This window comes from Microcaecilia unicolor, chromosome 12, assembly GCF_901765095.1.
Source record: "Microcaecilia unicolor chromosome 12, aMicUni1.1, whole genome shotgun sequence".
NCBI lineage: Eukaryota > Metazoa > Chordata > Amphibia > Gymnophiona > Siphonopidae > Microcaecilia > Microcaecilia unicolor.
The window spans coordinates 73,939,043-73,958,704 of NC_044042.1; the positions used below are offsets into that span (position 1 = coordinate 73,939,043).

At 44.3% G+C, this 19,662-nt stretch overlaps 1 protein-coding gene across 1 annotated transcript in view; it reads right to left on the reverse strand.

Annotated features, from left to right (window-relative positions):
* Nucleotides 1-14,074, reverse strand: part of LOC115481392 (keratin, type I cytoskeletal 14-like) — a 28,439-nt gene extending 14,365 nt beyond the window's left edge. Inside the window, exons 1-3 of the mRNA XM_030220478.1 lie at nucleotides 13,769-14,074; nucleotides 2,679-2,761; nucleotides 2,448-2,604 (exon numbers count right to left, since the gene is read on the reverse strand). Of these exons, the coding sequence (XP_030076338.1) occupies nucleotides 2,448-2,604; nucleotides 2,679-2,761; nucleotides 13,769-14,074 (546 nt within the window). The remainder of the gene's footprint in view (nucleotides 1-2,447; nucleotides 2,605-2,678; nucleotides 2,762-13,768) is intronic.
* Nucleotides 14,075-19,662: the final 5,588 nt, after the last annotated feature.

Here is a 19,662-nt window from a genome sequence, read left to right on the forward strand (position 1 = left end):
CAGTTTCAACTTAACTGGCCAAGTCGATATTCAGCGCTGGCTGATTAAGTTGCAAATGGTCAAAGATAGGCCTGCAGATAGCCAGTTATATCGTGATATAACCAGCTATCCACTACGTGATACCCAGCGATATTCAGCGGAGATAGCTAGCTATCTCTAGGTGAATATTTCCAGACAGCCGGTTAGGTGCCATTTAACCGGCCAGGAGCTGTTCCTGGCCGGTTAAATATTTTTTAATATTGGGGGGGGGGGGGGGGGGGGGGTAGGTGCACACATTTCCGTGCCCCTTTCACATATAAATGTTTAGAAGACTTGCACTTAAGTGGGTAAGTGTACACTTAACCCCAAAAATGCCAGTAGGGTACAAAAGCACTTTTCTGTAATGGTGTGCCTAACTTATGTAGCACGCAAATGCTAGGGGGCGAGCACATGGGTGGAGCAGGGCTCCCAGTTATGCACAGAATTTAGAGAATACTGTAATTTACAAGAGTCCCTGCTGCATTTAGGCGCTCTGCTCTTTGGATGGTGTAACGGTCTGTGCCTTGATGTTAGACGGGTCGATACTAGGTTACTCGGGGATGCAGTAGGAGGCCCTTGAATTGTATAAGAGAAACTAGGCGCCCAGTTCCATTAGAGAATGGCTCCTACCATACATCCTTGGGGCACCTGAGTGGAACAGTGGTATAGCCAAGGTTGGGCTCGGGTGAGCCCAGGCCCACCCAGTAGCACCACGCCTATGTTGTGGCTGGCAGGGATCCACAAGCCCCACCAGCCGAAAACTCCCAACAATTGTCTCTCCTGCATACCTTGTAAATAGCAGATCTTCGCCTACAGCAAACAGCGATTGATACTGCTCACACCGGCCCCACAGCCTTCCCTCTGATGTATTCCTGCCAATACGGAAACAGGAAGTTGCATCAGAGGGAAGGCTGTGGGGCCAACATGAGCAGTGTGTATTAGTTGCTGCTTGTTGCTGGTGAAAATCTGCTATTTAAAAGGTATGCGGGGGAGAGGGATGTTTGAAAGATCATATGGCATGCAGGCAAGAGAGGGGGAGACCAAATCACTTGTGGGACGGGGCGTGGTTCTTCTGCCCACCCATCTTGGGCCCAGGCCCACCCAAAACTGGGTGTCTGCCTACGCCCCTGGAGTGGAAGCATCCAGTTTTAGAATTGCCCCTATAGGTTAAATTCAGTAATTGGCACTCAAAATTCAGTGCCAAAAAAAAATAGTTGCTGAACGATATTCTATAATGTGCATTCTGGGATCAGCGCCCTTTATAGAATACTGCATAGCATCAGAATTCGCACCCAACTTTGTGCACAAGGATTTGAACCAGCTGAAACCTGGTGTCAATCTTGCCAGGTAAGTTAAGCGTGGATCCCTGGTACTCAGTAACACCCATGCCCTTCCCATGGCTACTCCCCCTTTCGAGTTGTGTGCTATAAAATTCGCATGTGGATCTTTCTAGAATAGCACCTTGCAAGATGCACATGCAAATCCATATTGTTGTCAAGTAACGCTAATAATTGATTGTTACCACTCAATTATTGGCCCTAATTGGTTCGTTAACCAATTTAGTTCCATGCGGAAATTTGCACACCATTTATAGAATCCGGCCGTATGTGTCTTCCCAGCCTAGATGTTCTGTTTTAAATTCACCCTCTATATGAGTTTTCAGATCCAGTGTAGATCTAGAACCTAATGCAAAAGAAGGAAGTCTAACTCAAGGAACTTATCTATGTGCTAGGGCCATGGTGGTGGATCCAGTCTAAAACCAGTGGTGGATTTTCTGCCAGGTTTCTGACCTGGATCCTTTTGTCACTAACTTGGAATCTTTTTTGAACTCTTTTTCCTTTACCCTAGTGCAGCTGAGGTGGAAGTTGGAAGCTGCCACTGTCCTCAACCTGGTATCTATTCATTAAGAAAATGACCACTGTCTAACCCCTATGTTCAATACTCCCTATACTTTAGTGGCTGTAGATATGACTCTCCTTTCTACATAGCTGAACTGTGCATTAAGGGCTTTAGGATCACCAGACATGCCACAGTCTGAAAGATGCTGTGTCTCTGACAATTATTTCTGATTATCAAGGAGTTAAAAGCACTTGTTTTGGGCTGACATTGTGCCATGCAGAAGGACCTGGGTTGAAGAGTCAGTTGGTATTTTTGCTCCCTTGGGTCCATTCTGCATGAGATTCTTGGGAGATAGTGCTCAAAGCCCTGAGTGGTGAGGGAATCCTGGTTAACTCCTCAGAGTGGTGATATCTAGTGGCTAGATTTAAGGATTGCAGTAGGAGGCCCTTGACTGAGGCCTGCATTGAGATGATTGGACTAAAGTAATTTGGAAGAGGATACATATGGTTGATAATGAAGGTTTCAAGATCCCAGGCCTAGTTCTGGTTACAAAAGAAAAGAAGCACTGTGCACGTTATCACTTCTCTTACTTCCCCGTGGTTTTTCTTGAGGTAAATCAACTGTTCCTGAAGTTCTTCAAGCTCTAATTCCAAGTTACAGTTTCCTACAGTGAGCTCATCTCTGATTTGGCGCATCCGTTGAATATCATTCTCCATAATCATTCGCATGCCTTGCTCATTATTATACCTAGGAAAGAAAAAGTACTTCTTAGGTAGTATCAGTAAACAAATTGTGAGAACCAGCAGAAGGATTGCACTTACTTTAATCTGAAGTCTTCACTGGCCAATTTGATGTTATCCATCCGTAGAACAATCTTTCCACTCTCAATCTGATCCTTCAGGATCTAGAGAACAGAAATAAAAGAGTAAAAATCCACATCTTCACCCAAATAGGATTCCAACCTACTTCATAGTATCAGCATTTAGAAGACTGGAGTGGTAGGGAGAGCTATGGAAGTATTTTCATACTTGGTTCATCAAACAATTTGAGAAACCTGGAAAAAGGGGCATTGATGCAAACAGAGAAGACTATTCTGAAGCAAATTTTTCCAAGTCTGCTTGAGACTTTGATGAAATCCACTCTAGAGTTCTACAGATTGGCAGATCCAGTTTCAAAAATCTGAAGCAGATATTTCAAATTTCATTGTTAAGAATTTTCTCTAGATCAGCTAGTAAGAATCTCATGAACTTGCCCAGCAGATTTGGTGGGGGGGGGGGGGGGGGGGAGCAAAAGCTCTAGAACTTCAATCAGGCTGAAATTCACCTAGTCCCAGTTCTGCATCAAATTGTTTAGCCATTAGTATGTGATGGATTTTTGGCACTTGGATTGTATAGCAATTTCCAAAGAGAAAAGGACAGAAGGGACAAAATCAATACTGTTACCCATAAGTGCATAAGCATCGCCATGCTGGGACAGACCAAGGGTCCATCGAGCCCAGCACCCTGTCACCGACAGCGGCCAAAAGAACAAGCAATTTATCCCGCCCATCCTAGAAATACTGTATTATTCCCTCATCCATTCAATAACATTCAATGGCTTTTTCCTCCAGGAAGCCGTCCAACCCTTTTTTGAAATCCGCTAAGTTAACTGCCTTAACCACCTTTTCCGGCAGCGAATTCCAGAACTACGCGTTGCGTGAAGAAAACTTTCCTCTGATTCATTTTAAATTTACCACACTGCAGCTTCATCGCATGCCCCCTTGTCCTAGTATTTTTGGAAAAAGTAAACAAATGCTGCACATCTACCCATTCCATTCCTCTCATTATCTTACAGACCTCTATCATATCTCCCCTCAGCTGCATTTTCTCCAAGCTGAAAAGCCCCAGCCTCTTCATCCTATCCTGATAGGGAAGTCGTCCCATCCCTTGTATCATCTTTGTTGCCCTTCTCTGCACCTTTTCCAATTCCACTATGTCTGTGGCACAGGGAGATAAAAGTGGCTAGTCCAGTAGTCAGAGGGGGTAATTTTATAACTGCATGTATGTGTAAAAGTTACATATGGGAAGCCGTTTGAGGTAATACCAATTCTCTGACACCTATCTTTTCTTATCTCTTTCCTTACTTTTATGAATGGCACTAAAAAAAGGGTGCCCATCCAGTTCCCTTTTCTTCCTCATCCATCCGTCCTTTAAGTTGATAACCTTAAAAAGTGAATGTGGGTTTAGCACTGCTCTTTTCATTCCCACCCATTGTATCCCTTCAGTCCCTTCATAGTGATACCTGGCCACTTTCACTACTGTTGCTTTACAATAACCTTTTAGAATTGGGCATCCTAATCCCCATTCCTTTTTCCTCCACAATGACCTCTTACTTTCCCCCTGCAATTTGCCTGGTACGCCTTTGGAGTTAGCAGTCTTCTGATTCGATTCCATTAACCAAAATTCTAGAGCTAGCTTTCTTATATAAAGCATCCACCCACCTTACAAAATCTTCCCCCAAACCTATTTCGGTCATCAAGATAAACAGGAACTTCCATTCTATAGTGCTTTTTCTGCATCCTACTCCACATACAAGACATCTTCTTTTCTCTGTCTGACCCCATGTAAGATATTGATCGCCCTCCATACATTATTCACTACCATTGGTCCGGATGTATTATTCTCGGCCAAACACCCTTCAATATACTAGCCAAGACGTTCATCAAAATTTGTTCGAGAGAGCAGTAGGGTGGTAGCTGCCACTCGGATGCTCTGGTTTCCCCTCGCTATGCAGCACTTTATAAATTGATTCATGAAGCAAGTCTCTTGGTAGGGTCACATTTAATGTTCTTACCAACAAGAAAGCAACACTGTATAATATTCTGCATGAAACTATCCTCCCAACTAACTAGCCCGTATTTACATTTTGGATTGCAGCTTCTATATTCCAGGGTGCCTATTAGCCTATTAAGTACCCTCTTAACTTCCTCACTCACTCGGGACATCTTCATGCAAAGATTATGTCCCTTCATCTCCTTTTCACTTGATTTAATTTCTGCCCTATACAAGTTCATACAATATTTTCAAAATTCTGACACTATCAGGCTCATTTGCGAAAGAGAAGGACACCCATCTTTCAACACAAATCGGAAGATGGGCATCCTACTCACAGGGTCGCCCAAAATCGGTATAATTGAAAACCGATTTTGGGGGGCCCCAACTGTTTTCCATCGCGGGGATGACCAAAGTTCACAGGGGCGTGTCGGAAGCATAGCGAAGGCGGAACTTGGCCGTGCCTAACACATGGGCATCCTCGACTCACAATGGAAAAAAAGGGCATCCCTGATGAGCACTTAGATGACTTTACCTGGTCCTGTTTTTCTTACGACCGAGCCACAAAAAGGTGCCCGAACTGACCAGATGACCACTGGAGAGAATCGGGGATCACATCCCCTTACTCCCCCAGTGATCACTCACCCCTCCCACCCTCAAAAAACATCTTTAAAAATATTTTGTGCCAGCCTGTATGCCAGCCTCAAATGTCATACTCAGGTCCATGACAGCAGTATGCAGGTCCCTGGAGAAGTTGTAGTGGGTGCAGTGCACTTCAGACAGGCAGATCCAGGCCCACCCCCCCTACCTGTTACACTTGTGGTGGTAAATGTGAGCCCTCCAAAACCACCACAAACCCACTGTACCCACATGTAGGTGTCCCCCTTCACCCGTAAGGGTGTAGTGGTGTACAGTTGTGAGTAGTGGGTTTTGGGGGGAGTTGGGGGGCTCAGCACACAAGGTAAGGGAGCTATGTATCTGGGAGTAATTTCTGAAGTCCACTGCAGTGCCCCCTAGGGTGCCCGGTTGGTGTCCTGGTATGTGAGGGGGACCAGTGCACTATGAATGCTGGCTCCTCCCATGACCAAAGGGCTTGCATTTGGTCATTTCTAAGATGGGCGACCTTGGTTTCCATTATCGCTGAAAATCAGAAATGACCAAGTCTAGGGACAACCATCTCTAGGGACGACCTAAATGTCAAGATTTGGGCGTCCCCGACCGTATTATCGAAACAAAAGATGGACATCCATATTGTTTCGATAATCTGGACAAGTCACTTAACCCTCCATTGCCCCAGGTACAAATAAGTACCTGTATACAATATGTAAGCCGCATTGAGCCTGCCATGAGTGGGAAAGTGCGGGGTACAAATGTAACAAAAATAAAAATAAAATAAAAATACAGATTTCCCCGCCCCTCTACCGGGATGTTTTGTGAGGACGTCCTCAGCAAAACTCGGGCGTCCCTTTCAATTATGCCCCTCCACATCTTAATTGCTTTTAAGGCCCCCCCCCCCCCCCCCCCCCCATTTCCCTGATTCTGTGCTTTCCTTTTTTCTTCCTCAGTTATCATGCTGGATATTTACCCACTGCATTACAATGCTCTAGAAAGTTTCTATCATTGAGCTGAAAAAAGAATTCCATTTTCTTAATCTTTACAGTACCTCTTTTGCTCCCTTATCTCGGTCATCTCTTTGTAGGCCTTCTTTCTCCTCTTTCTCTGATGTTTCCCTTGCCAAATTATAAACTCTACATACAGTTTCCTCAATTCTGCCTCCTTTTGCTTTTTTCATTTTGGTTTTTTTTTTTTTGCTATCTGTATCAATATCCCCTACATATTTATTTATTTGTGACATTCATATCCCACATTATCCCAAACAAGTTTGAGTTCAATGTGGCTTACAATAAACAGTACAGGATACATAACAAGGAATAATGCATCAGAAAGTAATTTGTTATAAAAATCCAATTTTACAATACAATATTATAAACTTACTGGAATAGCTATGGATGTTTAACATTTAGAAAATCTACTATGAATGAAAAATTGTACATGAAGCAAAGAGAAGGTTAATGGTAAGTAGAGTGATAACCAATTCAAGGAATAGTTTGAGATATGGTTGTTCTTTGTGAGGGTTTGTTTGAATAGGAACGATTTGAGGATTTTGCGGAATCTACTATATTCCTGTATATTTCTTATTTTGGGTGATCAGGAGTTCCACCATTTGGTTCCTAGGTAAGTGAAGTCTGCTGAGTGGGCAGTTTTATACATTACTTTTTTGCAATTTGAGAGGTGTAGTCCAAGATAGTTTCTTGCCTCATATTTAGTGTTTCTTTGAGGTAAGTTTATTCATGGTACCATTTAGGATTTGAAAGATAAAGGTTACATATGCTTTCCTGACATCCCACACTATTCCTGCTCATATTTCGCCATTATCATTACTTTGTCTGTATCCCTCCCAGGCTTTCCACAAGGCCTCTTTACCCCCCTAATTTTGCATTAAACTTACATTCATCCTCCATTGTTCCCCCTCCCCTGCGTCTCCTGCCACTTCTTTCAAAGGGGTCATTTTACTAATTAGTACACGCTAAATGTCACATAACCCATTGTATACCTATGGGTGGCATGGAACTTAGGACACACTAGTTCGTTAGCATACCTTAGTAAAAGTACCCCAAATTAAGCAGTATAGATATCATCATGCACCTGAGATCATGATCAGGTTGAAATGTATACCTTTTTATTAGATGTCCCGTATTGAATTCAAAATCTGTGCTCTTACCCACAAGATTATATTTATTTATTTATTTATTGCATTTGTATCCCACATTTTCCCACCTCTTTGCAGGCTCAATGTGGCTTACAATACATCATGAGTGATGGAAATATATTAGCAAATAGACATTTAGTGTTACAGAAAGATCTTGGGCAACAAGATAGTGATAAAACATAATATTTGAATAAACAAACTGATATTGTTAGATAGTTCTGAATGTATGTGGAGGGGTTGTGTATATTCACATTGGCTGGTCTTTGTGGTATGCTTTGTTAAAGAGATGGGTCTTCAGTAGTTTACGAAAGTTCGTTAGTTCGTGGGTCATTTTTGAGTTGCGCGGCAGTGTGTTCCAAAACTGTGTGCTCAAGTAGGTAAAGTTTGATGTGTACATTAATTTCTATTTTATACCTTTGCAGTTAGGGAAGTGCAGATCAAGGAATTTGCGGGATGATCTTTTGGCATTCCTGGGTGGTAAGTCTATCAGGTCTGACATGTAGGCTGGTGCTTCTCTGTGAATGATTTTGTGACCTAGGGAGCAGATTTTGAACGTGATGCGTTCTTTGAGTGGGAGCCAGCGTAATTTTTCTCTTAGGGGCTTAGCACTTTCATATTTTGTTTTGCCGAATATGAGTCTTGCTGCGGTGTTCTGGGCTGTCTGAAGTTTCTTGATTATCTGTTCTTTACAGCCAGCTTATATGCTCAGCCTGATTGACCTCCCTTCCAGAAATTCCAAAAAGCCTTCTCATACCAATCTCAATCTCCACTACCCTAACTACAGGAATCTGAGATACAAATTACTCTTCGCCTCCTCCTTCTGCTTTGTGAGTCCTCTTTACTGGAATGCTCTACCATCTACTCTTAAGGTAATCCACTTGATTCTGTAAATTCTTAATCATTTCACTTTCCTCCACTTGCCAGTCCTCTATGTTGCTGATCCTAAGCACCACTTCCCCCATTCTGGCTGGCCTAGCTTCAAATTTCTCATCAATCCTTCCCAGCACTGCATTCAAGATTTCCTCTTTTTAACTCGCATATTTCATGCACCAGTGTTTTCAAACCATTCTCCACTGTGAGTACCTGTTCCTCTCTGTCACTATTGTTACTTGTGAGACTAAGGATACAGGCACAGGCACTTCACTTATTTGCAGATGTGGTTGGTTTTCCTGCATAAATCTCTTTAATTTTCTTTGTATCCTTTGGTTTCACACATTTTGGCATTTTCCAGGTATCCACCTTGTTTTGCTGGGGAAATCGGGATTTGGCCAGAAGCTCTGATATCACGCACCCGCTATACTAGCCCTCCAGACCAGAAGTCCACTAACCTGCTTATAATCGAAATAGAAAAACGCCTATATTGTGACCCAAATCGGGACATAGACGTTTATCTCACAAAAACGAATAAAGCGGTTTTTATTCGAAAGCCGAATTTGGACGTTTTCAACTGCACTCCGTCGCGGACGCGGACAGTTGATGGGGGCGTGTCGAAGGCGTGGTGAAGGCGGAACTGGGGCGTGGTTATCGGCCGATTAGAGATGGGCGCCTTTCGCCGATAATGGAAAAAAAATATGCGTTTTTAGCGAGATTTTAGGGCACTTTTCCTGGACCCTGTTTTTCCATGAATAAGGCCCCAAAAAGTGCCCTAAATGACCAGATGACCACTGGAGGGAATCGGGGATGACCTCCCCTGACTCCCCCAGTGGTCACACACTCCCTCCCACCACAAAATATGCCGTTTCACAACTTTTTATTTTCACCCTCAAATGTCATACCCACCTCCCTGGCAGCAGTATGCAGGTCACTGGAGCAGTTATTAGGGGGTGCAGTGGACTTCAGGCAGGTGGACCCAGGCCCATCCCCCCCCCCACCTGTTTCACTTGTGCTGGTAAATGGGAGCCCTCCAAACTGCCCCCCAAACCCACTGTACCCACATGTAGGTGCCCCCCTTCACCCTTTAGGGCTATAGTAATGGTGTAGACTTGTGGGCAGTGGGTTTTGAGGGGGATTTGGGGGGCTCAACACCCAAGGGAAGGGTGCTATGCACCTGGGAGCTGTTTTACCTTTTTTTTTTTTTTGTAAAAGTGCCCCCTAGGGTGCCCGGTTGGTGTCCTGGCATGTGAGGGGGACCAGTGCACTACGAATCCTGGCCCCTCCCACGAATAAATGTCTTGGAGTTATTCGTTTTTGAGCTGGGCGCTTTCGGTTTCCATTATCGCTGAAAAACAAAAACGCCCAGCTCAAAAAAACGTCCATGTTTTTCGAAAATACGCTTCGGTCCGCCCCTTCACGGACCCGTTCTCGGAGATAAACGCCCATGGAGATAAACGTTTCCGTTCGATTATGCCCCTTCACATGTGTTTGTGAAGATCTTCAAATTTAAGTGTGCTTTAGGATTTATTTACCACCTTTTTGAGAGAATTCACTCAAGGCGGTGTACAGCAAGGATAAGTCAAACATAAGCAATAGACAACTACATCAGTAAAAAATATTCAAATAACAATACAAAGTATAGCATAGTATGCTACATTACAATGCCGACGCAATACGTAATAAAACATTTTAATAGACAACATACCTTTCTTGCACGTCGCAGCACACAATGGTGACAGAGGAACAGCTATGTTATCATATACAATTTATGTACTGGTTGCCTGTTTGTGTAACCTCGAGATTCATGATAAGAATGTGCACAGAAACATTTTCCATTTTGTTTTATGTTTTCTTTTCAGGCATTTTTGTTTGTTTGTTTTGACTGTGCTTTATTTATTTATTAAGATTTATTTACCACCTTTTTGAAAGAATTCACTCAAAGCAGTAGACAGTTTTGTTTATTTGAAACAGAATAAGCAAAGATACAAAATGGTGATGGATCCAGGTACCTCCCACAGCAATTGATGAAAGCAAAATGCTTTTAAAAATCCCTCCCTTCCTTCCACAGCCTTGGACCTCACTGGAGCCCCCAGGAACTTTCTGTGAATCATAATTCAAAGTTAAATGAGGCACAAGCAATCCCTGTTCATTCAAGCCACACTGGTGCTGCACTTCAAAGGGTGCTCATCTCAAGTGGAAATGTGATCATTCTTGCCCTATTTGGACCCTAATAATCTTTTAAAAGCTTTACACATGCCATTCTTGGATGGGGGTAATATTTATAAATAAAATGAGACAAAAACAAAATTCAGCTGGTTTTCCTTTCATTTAGAAATCAAAGCAAAATGAAGCGAGAAATATTGCAACTATCTCCTATTTTGCTTGAATAGAAGCTCGTCTCTATGTCACTGGTTCAAATTTCTTCATGAACAGCTCAGCCTTTGTCCTTAGTTAAAATATCAGAAAGCCCAGTGGCCTTGTAGTCTAGCAGTATAGCCTGGATATTAAGGAAATCATTTTCAAAACCATTTCTGTTTATCCGTGAACATGGATTACTTTGATTTTGCCCAGACATTAACCTCCTCATTCTATAATCTTATGTGCACATAAATGTCAATATTCCGGCTACCGCTATCTATATTACAATGCCTAAATATGATGGCGTGTAGTTGAACAGTGGACATACACATAAGTGGAGTCTGGATGGAGTGTGGATGGGGCACACAGCGATGGGTGTAAATTATACTATAATTTATGTGGGTGTTTTAACAATTTACGTCTGAGCATTTACAGCAGCTCTATGGCTGGCATAAGTACATGTGTGCTTTACCTGTTGTGTCATAATCATAAGAAGGCATCTTGTAAACATTTAGAATTCTAGAATTTATTACAAGTTGAATATACAGCCCTTCCTGTAGACATCACAGGGCAGTTTATATCATAACTAGTAAAAAAAAAGGCCCATTTCTGACTCAAATGAAACGGGTGCTAGCAAGGTTTTCCTCATAGTGTGTATGTTTGAGAGAGTGTGTGTGTGAGAGTGACTGTGTGAGATAGAGAGAGTGACTGTGCGAGTGTGTGTGTGTGACAGAGAGTGAGTGAGACTGGTTGCGAGTGTGTCTGTGAGAGAATGTGTGTGTGTCAGAATGACATTGTGTGCAAGTGCATATGTGAGACACAGTGAGTGTGTGTGAGAGAGAGAGTGTGTTTCACACAGATACAGTGTGTGTGAGAGAGAGACTGTGCGTGAGAGAGAGCGAGTGTGAGAGTATGTGTGCGATACACAGACTCTTTGTGAGACCAAGAGTGTATGAGACTGATAGTTTGCAGAACCCCCTTCCACCCCTGTCCGAGTTCCAGAAACCCCTCCCACTTCTTCCCATCTTTGTTCCAGGACCCCCTTCCCACTTCTTCCCATCCCCCCTCTCAGAAAAATGAGGACAGGTTGAGCCAGTCTGGGTTTTACTTCCATTGCTTTCAATGGAAGCAAAACCTGGACTGGATCAATGTGTCCTCCTTTTTCTGAAGCCATATGGTAACCCTACCGGCCCTCTCCCCTTCCCGCTCTGCCTCTCCCCCCCTCTCCGAGTTCCAGGACCCCCCTCCTCCTTCTTCCCCTCCCCCCTCCTCCCCCCTTCTTCCCCTCCCCCCTGCTACCCCCGATCCAGGACCCCCTCCCCTTCCAGTTCCAGGACCCGCCCCTCCCCTTCCAGTGGATTTCTAGGAATCCCCTCCTCCCCGTGTCATTTCAGGACCCCCTTCCCCACCTCTCTCGCCTACCGCCTCGTAAGAGCCGGCTGTTGCCTAAAAGGTTTTACCTCCTGCATGCTGTGACGCCGCTTCAGACAGCTTTTTCTTTCGCTTGTGTTTCAGCTGTTCCTGTGGTCCCGCCCTCAAGGGCGGGACCACAGGAACAGCTGAAACAGAAGCAGGCACTACGCGTACTCTATAAACCACGCCTAGAACATAACATAAGAACATAAGAGTAACCATACTGGGTCAGACCAATGGTCCATCTAGCCCAGTATTCTGTTTTCCGAACAGTGGTCAAGCCAGGTCACAAGTACCTGGCAGAAACCCAAATTGTGGCAACATTCCATGAAGAACCCCAAAGAATAGCAAGATTCTGGAACCCAAAAGAGTGACAAGATTCCATGCAGAATCTCAAAGAGTAGCAACATTCCATGTAGAACCCCAAAGAATAGCAAGATTCTGGAATCCTAAAGAGTGACAAGATTCCATGCAGAATCTCAGAGTAGCAACATTCCATACTACAAATCCCAGGGCAAGCAGTTGCTTCCCATGTCTGTCTCAATAGCAGACTTGTCCTCCAGGAGTTTGTCCAAACCTTTTTTAAACCCAGAAACGCTAACCTCTATTACCACCTCCTCTGGCAAAGAGTTCCAGAGCATAACTATTCGTTGAGTGAAAAAATATTTCCTCCTATTTGTTTTAAAAGTATTTCCAGGTAACTTCCTCGAGTGCCCCTAGTCTTTGTACTTTTAGAACGAGTTAAAAATCGATTTACTTCTACTTGTTCTACACCACTCAGGATTTTGTAGTCTTAACTTTGGACAAGGTTTATAGAATAGTGCTTAGTGCGGTTTTTTTTTTTCTTTTTGTGCCAATTTTCTCAGTGCCGTATATAGAATCTAGTCCTATGTGGGTAAAAGCTGGGGTGGAGTTTAGACTTAAGTGTATACTTTTGGCTTTTCAAAATAGATGTATAAATTTACAAGAAAATGTTATGTGCAGTCAATAACAGGTGTAAATACAAGCAAGAATCCTTGGTGACATCGTTTTTCAAAGGGAAACTGTGCCTATGATTCTCTTCAAAAGCTGATGTAACTTTTGCGTGCATTAGCTGTACAAGTTAACTGTTACAAAAATTACCCCAACTTCATTCTTTATTCTTAGAAGTGCTATATTTAGGACTTTGCTAGTTTTTAACAAAGTTGTGAAAGTTAAGACTTTTGCTGGGGAAAATAAAAAGTGAATGGTTACCAAGGGATCCTTTTACTAAGGTGCACTGAAAAATGGCCTGCACTAGTGTAGATGCGTGTTTTGGGCGCACGCAGAATCATTTTTCATCACGCCTGCAAAAAATGCCTTTTTAACATTTTTGCCAAAAATGGACATGCGGCAAAATGAAAATTGCCGCACATCCATTTTGGGTCTGATACCTTACCGCCAGCCGAGAGGTAAAGACTCACCCGGTAACTGGATGGTAATGACCTACGTGCATCAAATGCCACTTGGCACACGCCCGATACGCGCATCTGAAAATAACAATTATTTTTCAGATGCACACATCAGACACATGATGAGCGCATGTAGACGTGTACGCAGTTTAGTTGAATGGCCCCTAAAGTAGGAGGGAAAATATTATAACATATTGGAAAACATGAGTGTAGCAAAATCCGTTACTTAACCCCAAAAGAGTAGGAAGGCCTCCTACCTTAGCCTGGAGCTCTTTAATCACTTGGTAATACTTGTTGTAGTCACCGCCTTCAACAGGAGTTTGCTTCTCAAGCCACTCTTTGATCTGGACTTCCAGCGTTGAGTTTGCCTTCTCCAGGGAGCTCACCTTGTCCATGTAAATGGCCAAGCGCTCATTCAGATTCTGCATAGTCAACTTCTCACCCCCATCGAGATAACCACCGCTGGGAAAGGCACCGCCGCCGAAACTGCGTGACCGATACAAGCGTTGTCCTGGCATCTTGTACACATCATTCCACAGGTTCAACCAGCGGGTTGCTGCCATTTTTCTTAAACACAGCACAACAGATGACAGTGGCTGGAGCAGAGTGTGTGATGCAGTGTCTGATTCTTTACCCTTGATAATATTTTAAAACTTTACTGCTACTGACTCCACCTTCCGAGTTTTAGTACTCTAGGAACTATTGATTTCAACTGCTGGGATTACACAATAAAGCTGCTCCCTGGAATTTATGGCAGATAAGACATGGATTGACAACATGGATGAAGCGCAAGTTATTAAAATCAGCTCTTCTGTTTGATAATCACACTACATTGTAGCCTAGGTAATGGCTGCAGGATGCAAACAATCACAGCGGTACAGTTAAGAACATGAATATAGAAAACACAGAATTTCAAGAAACAAATCTATTATGTTAGTCCAATCAAAAAGGATTCTTCTTATTTTCTTGTTTTGTTTTGTTTTATTTCTGTGTATTGCCTTAAAAGTGGACTAACACAGCTACTGCACCATTTTATCCAGGAAACAATAGAAAAAAGACTCAGATAAATGAAACAGAGGAAAGGTTATGAAACAATAGCAAAATGCAGAGTTTCCAGAAACCAACTGAAGGTGTGTAATGATGAGGTCAACCTGATATTCAAGCAGAGAATGATTCCACACAAACATGTCTAGAAATACAGTACAAGTCCAAAAATCCAGACTGCGGGGATTGACTTCAGTCTGGATTTTCCAGATTCTCAGGTAGTGCTTTTAAAATCTCTTTCTGTCTCTCTTCCCCATCCAGCTTCTCTCTCTCTCTTTTGACATACATTGATTGTCATAGCACTTTGCTGACCTCCACAAAACTGCTTGCCCCCTCCGAGTAGCATACCAAGGGCGGGGCAGTGGGGGCGGTCCACCCCAGGTGCAGGCAGCAAGGGGGTGCATGGAGCAGTCATGCAGCTGTCTGCTCCGCTGGTTCCCTGCCCCCTCTGATGTTACTTCCTGTTATGGGGCAGGGGACTGGCGGAGCCGACAGAGCTGCACGACTGCTCCGTGCACCCCTGGTGGTGAGGATGATGCACTTCTGGGGGAGGTGGGTGATGCACTTCAGCAGGAGGTGGGTGATGTGCGCTGGGGGGGGGGGGTGATGTGCCAGCGGGCATAGCGGTGACCTTTCCCGGGTGGCAACCAACCTACATATGCCACTTCTCTCTCCACTAGAGTCTATTTGTTCAACCTCCACTCAAGATGTCAAGCGTTCCCAGCAGTGGCGTAACCAGTCTGCCAATTTTGGATGGGCCTGAACCTAAATTGGGTGGGCACAAAATTTTATCTCTAACCCCCTTCCCCAGCAAAATTTAGTCACACTAATCAGATGCATTTGTCACATAGGGGTAAAGTGCTGCTTTTCAGTGCATCAGGTTTCAGAAAATTTATTTAAAAGCCTAACACCCTTTTCAATGAGCTTTCAGAGGCCAAAACCTCCTGCCTCTGGTCAGCATAACGCTGTTATGGTATCCTCTCCTGACCTAAGGAAGGAAGTATTGGTCTCTGAAACTTTATTAACACAGGTACCATATTACTTTATCCTAAATTAAAATAAAATTATTTTCTTTACCTTTGTTGTATGGCCATTTACTTTTTCTCATTGTGTTGCTCCCAGTCTCTAGATTCTGCTTTCCTTCGTCTTTCTCTTGCCGGGGTTTCCTGTCCATTCACCACCTATGGCTTTTCATCTTTTCCTCACCCTCGTTCTCCACATGCCTCTTCCTCTTATTCTCCAGTCTTTCCCTACTCTGTCCTCTCCCTCTTTCCATCAGCTCCCCTCTTTCTTTTGCATCCAGCGTCTCCTTTTTCTCCCTACCCTTCCATCCAGTGTCTTCCCTCTTTCTCTCTTCATCCTTCCACCCATCTACCCTCTCTCCTGATCCTTCCATCTAGTGTCTCTATCTCTCTACCCTTTTTTGTTCAGTCTCCCCTCTCTCTCTCTCCACATCCTTCCACTCTCTCCCCTTTCTCTCTGCATCCTTCCATCCATCTCCCCTCTTTCTCTCCCTATCCTCCCATGTCCAGCAGCTCTCTCCCTTCCCTCCAGTCCCTTCTTCCTCTCCCTCCCATGTCCCAGCAGCTCTCTCCCTTCCCTCCAGTCCCTTCTTCCTCTCCCTCCCATGTCCAGCAGCTCTCGCCCTTCCCTCCAGTCCCTTCTTCCTCTCCCTCCCATATCCAGTAGCTCTCTCCCTTCCCTCCAGTCCCTTCTTCCTCGCCCTCCCATATCCAGTAGCTCTCTCCCTTCCCTCCAGTCCCTTCTTCCTCTCCCTCCCATATCCAGTAGCTCTCTCCCTTCCTTCCAGTCCCTTCTTCCTCTCCCTCCCATATCCAGTAGCTCTCTCCTTTCCTTCCAGTCCCTTCTTCCTCTCCCTCCCATGTCCCAGCAACTCTCTCCCTTCCCTCCAGCCCCTTCCTCCTCTCCCTCCCATGTCCCAGCAGCTCAGCCATTTTTCCTCCAGGTCCGCCCATCCGCATCCTTTGCGCTATCTCTATCCCTTTTGTCCCACGGAGGCAGCGCTTCCTTCCTGCCCTGTCTTCTCCCCAAGCTCCGCTGGATCGGTCCCCTGCAAGTGGAATCCTCCTTCGCCGGTCGCGCTGCGCTGCCATGCACACGCAGCTTCGCTCCTCCCCCTGCCGCGTTCATCCAGCCCTAAACAGGAAGTGCATCACAGAGGGCCAGATAGACGCGGCAGGGGGAGGAGCATAGCTGCGTGTGCAATTGCATGGCAGCGCAGCACGACCGGCGAAGGAGGATTCTACTTGCAGGGAGGGACCGATGCAGCGGAGCTTCGGGAGAAGACAGGGCAGGAAGGAAGTGTTGCCTCCGTGAGACAAAAGGGATAGAGACAGCAATGCGGATGGGTGGGCCTGGAGGGAAAATGGGTGGGCCTGGGCCCGTCCAGGCCCACCCGTGGCTACGTCCCTGGTTCCCAGCCTTAATAGCACAGATTCCGAGTACTCTTCTGCATCTCAATTTAAATGTCCTCTTTACAGTATTTCCCCTCTGCCCCACTTATCCTCTTACTGCTGTCCTCAATCAGCTCCACAAATGCAGCTGTAAAGACACAAGTACATTTCCCTGTGCACATCGATGCTGGTGCCTTCCCAACTCCTATGATGTAAACTTCCTGCGCCAGAGGGAGTGGAACCAGGAGATCTAGGAGCGATGCGTGCAGGAAAATGGTCCTATGCCTGTGTCTTTACAGCTGCGTTTACCGGAAAAGGTTTGGATTTCAGAGTCCAGATTCTCAGGTTGGATTGGATTTATTTTTAACCCACCTTGTCCAGAATGACTTACAAAAATACATATATAAAATCACATAAAAAACATAAAATTCAAATTCTTGACAATACAGATCAAGAAAAAGAAGAAAAAAAATTATCTCCATGTCTTTTAAATAGACAAAGAAGCAACGTCGGCAGGTACATAATATGCCAAGCATAATAAATGTGCTTTCTGCTGATGCTTAAATGTTTGTCCCAGTCGCTCACTTTTAAGATGGTTAGGCAATTTATTCCACATCAATGGTCCCTCTGTAGAAACTGTTCCTCTTCTAGTTTGCTCCAAGTACACTCGATTTAAAGCAGGCACTGATTTCTCACTTTCATAGGGTCCAGATTCTCAGGTGGTCCGGATTTCTGGCATCTGGATTCTTGGACTTGTACTGTATCTAGAAGGAGCAATATGAGAATGCAGAGGAACCAGAAAAGTAACTGTTGAAGAGTAAATGATACACAGGAGCCAATGAACAGTGATCAAAGAGTGCAGAGAAACACAGGAGCTTAAGGAGTATATGTGTATGAAGAAGTCATCAGTTGAGCCACTGTGAAGGATGGGTCCCATCAGTGGTATATCATGGTGTCTCCAGCACCCAGGGGCCAATGTAAGCTGGTTCTGTTGGGAGGACCTAAGCGTGACCAAGAGGCAGTAAGGGGTCAAAAGACGAGATAGATATGCTGCTTTGCCTGCCGTATGGACCTTGTATAAAACAAACAGCAGAAGAGAGGGTCCAGACCCAACTATCAGACTGACTGTTCACGTGTCCTTTAGATTGTAAGCTCTTTGAGCAGGGACTGTCCTTCTATGTTAAATTGTACAGCGCTGCGTAACCCTAGTAGCGCTTTAGAAATGTTAAGTAGTAGTAGTAGAAGTACGCAATTCCAATAGAAGCAAAACAAAGCACAAAAGGCCCTCCAAGGCTGGAACAATGGTGCAAACTTTAATAAAAGAGACCCGACACGGTCCGTGTTTCAGTGCTCCAGGCAGTTTAGTCGATTAGCTACTATGTTCAGAATCACTCTTGATGGTTTGCCGGAGCGAGTCTACAAAGAACGCAATTTGAAATGACTGTTTTGCATTCAGGACGTGCTTTTTTGACCCCTGAGGCAGGCGCCCAGAGCACCGAAACACAGCCCATGTCGGGTCTCTTTTATTAAAGTTTGTACCATTGTTCCAACCTTGGAGGCCATTTTGTGCTTTGTTTTGCTTCGTATGGACCTTGTATACCAGAAGCAGTAGTTTGTAGGTTATTTGATGGGTCAGCAGGAGCCAGTGTGCTGCTTTTAATAGTGGGGTAACAAGATCAACATTTTAATGAGTAGTAATTAAATTAATAGCTGTATTTTGGACCAATTGCAAATGCCGGAGATCTGTGACATGGAGTCCTTTGTATAAGGCATTACAGTAATCAAGTTGACTGACTACTAAAGAGTGATTGAGGGCATTTAAGGCTGAGGGATTTTAAGAGGGTTCTTATGGAGCGAATAGTATAAAGTTTATAGAAAAAGTGTTTTATTACTGTTCTCTCTCATTGGGATGTACTTGCTACGGGTGTGCATTCATTGGTGTGCTTTAGGTTCATTAATGAGCCTTAAATATTTTAGTGCACGCAAGACTAATTTAACACATCTGTGAGCATTAAAGAGTTCAAATGCATGTTTTTAAAAAAAAAGTTATTAAACTATATATGTGAAATGGACCAAACTCCCCTAAAAATTGGGAACAAAAGCCAAAAGTACAGAAAAGAAGAAACCCAAACGTTTTGGCCAGTGCACATTCCTGGTACTTGCTATGCTGTTGCATTTCTTTCATAAAGTCTTCAGCACTGCACTGATGTGACCAGCCCTTAGAGCTAGATTCAATAAATGACACTCACATGGCGCCAATATGCAAACTCCAAAAAACAGCTTTATAATATGTGCCAAGTGTGGCAACTACTTACTGGGAGGTCCTTTTACAAAGCGTCGGTAAGCCCAACGTAGGCTTACCACACGCTAACCTGGAACTACCGTTGGTGCAACGTGGCCGCTAGCGGTAGTTTCTCCTTGAGCGCACGCCATTTCTGATACTCCAGGGAAAAATGGTTATTTTATAGCACAGCACTAACTCGGTGGTAATCGGGCATCGCTGCGAGCTGCCCAGTTACTGCTGGGTGGCGGTAAGTGCTCCCTCCCACATGGCCAAACAGCAAGCGTCATCTTACCACATACCATTGGTACCATTCCATACCATTGGACAGCATCATCTAGACTCTCACATGTAATAAACTGGGTCAGCAGAAGCATGTGGGGTTAACCATAAAGAAATAAGAGGCACGGGC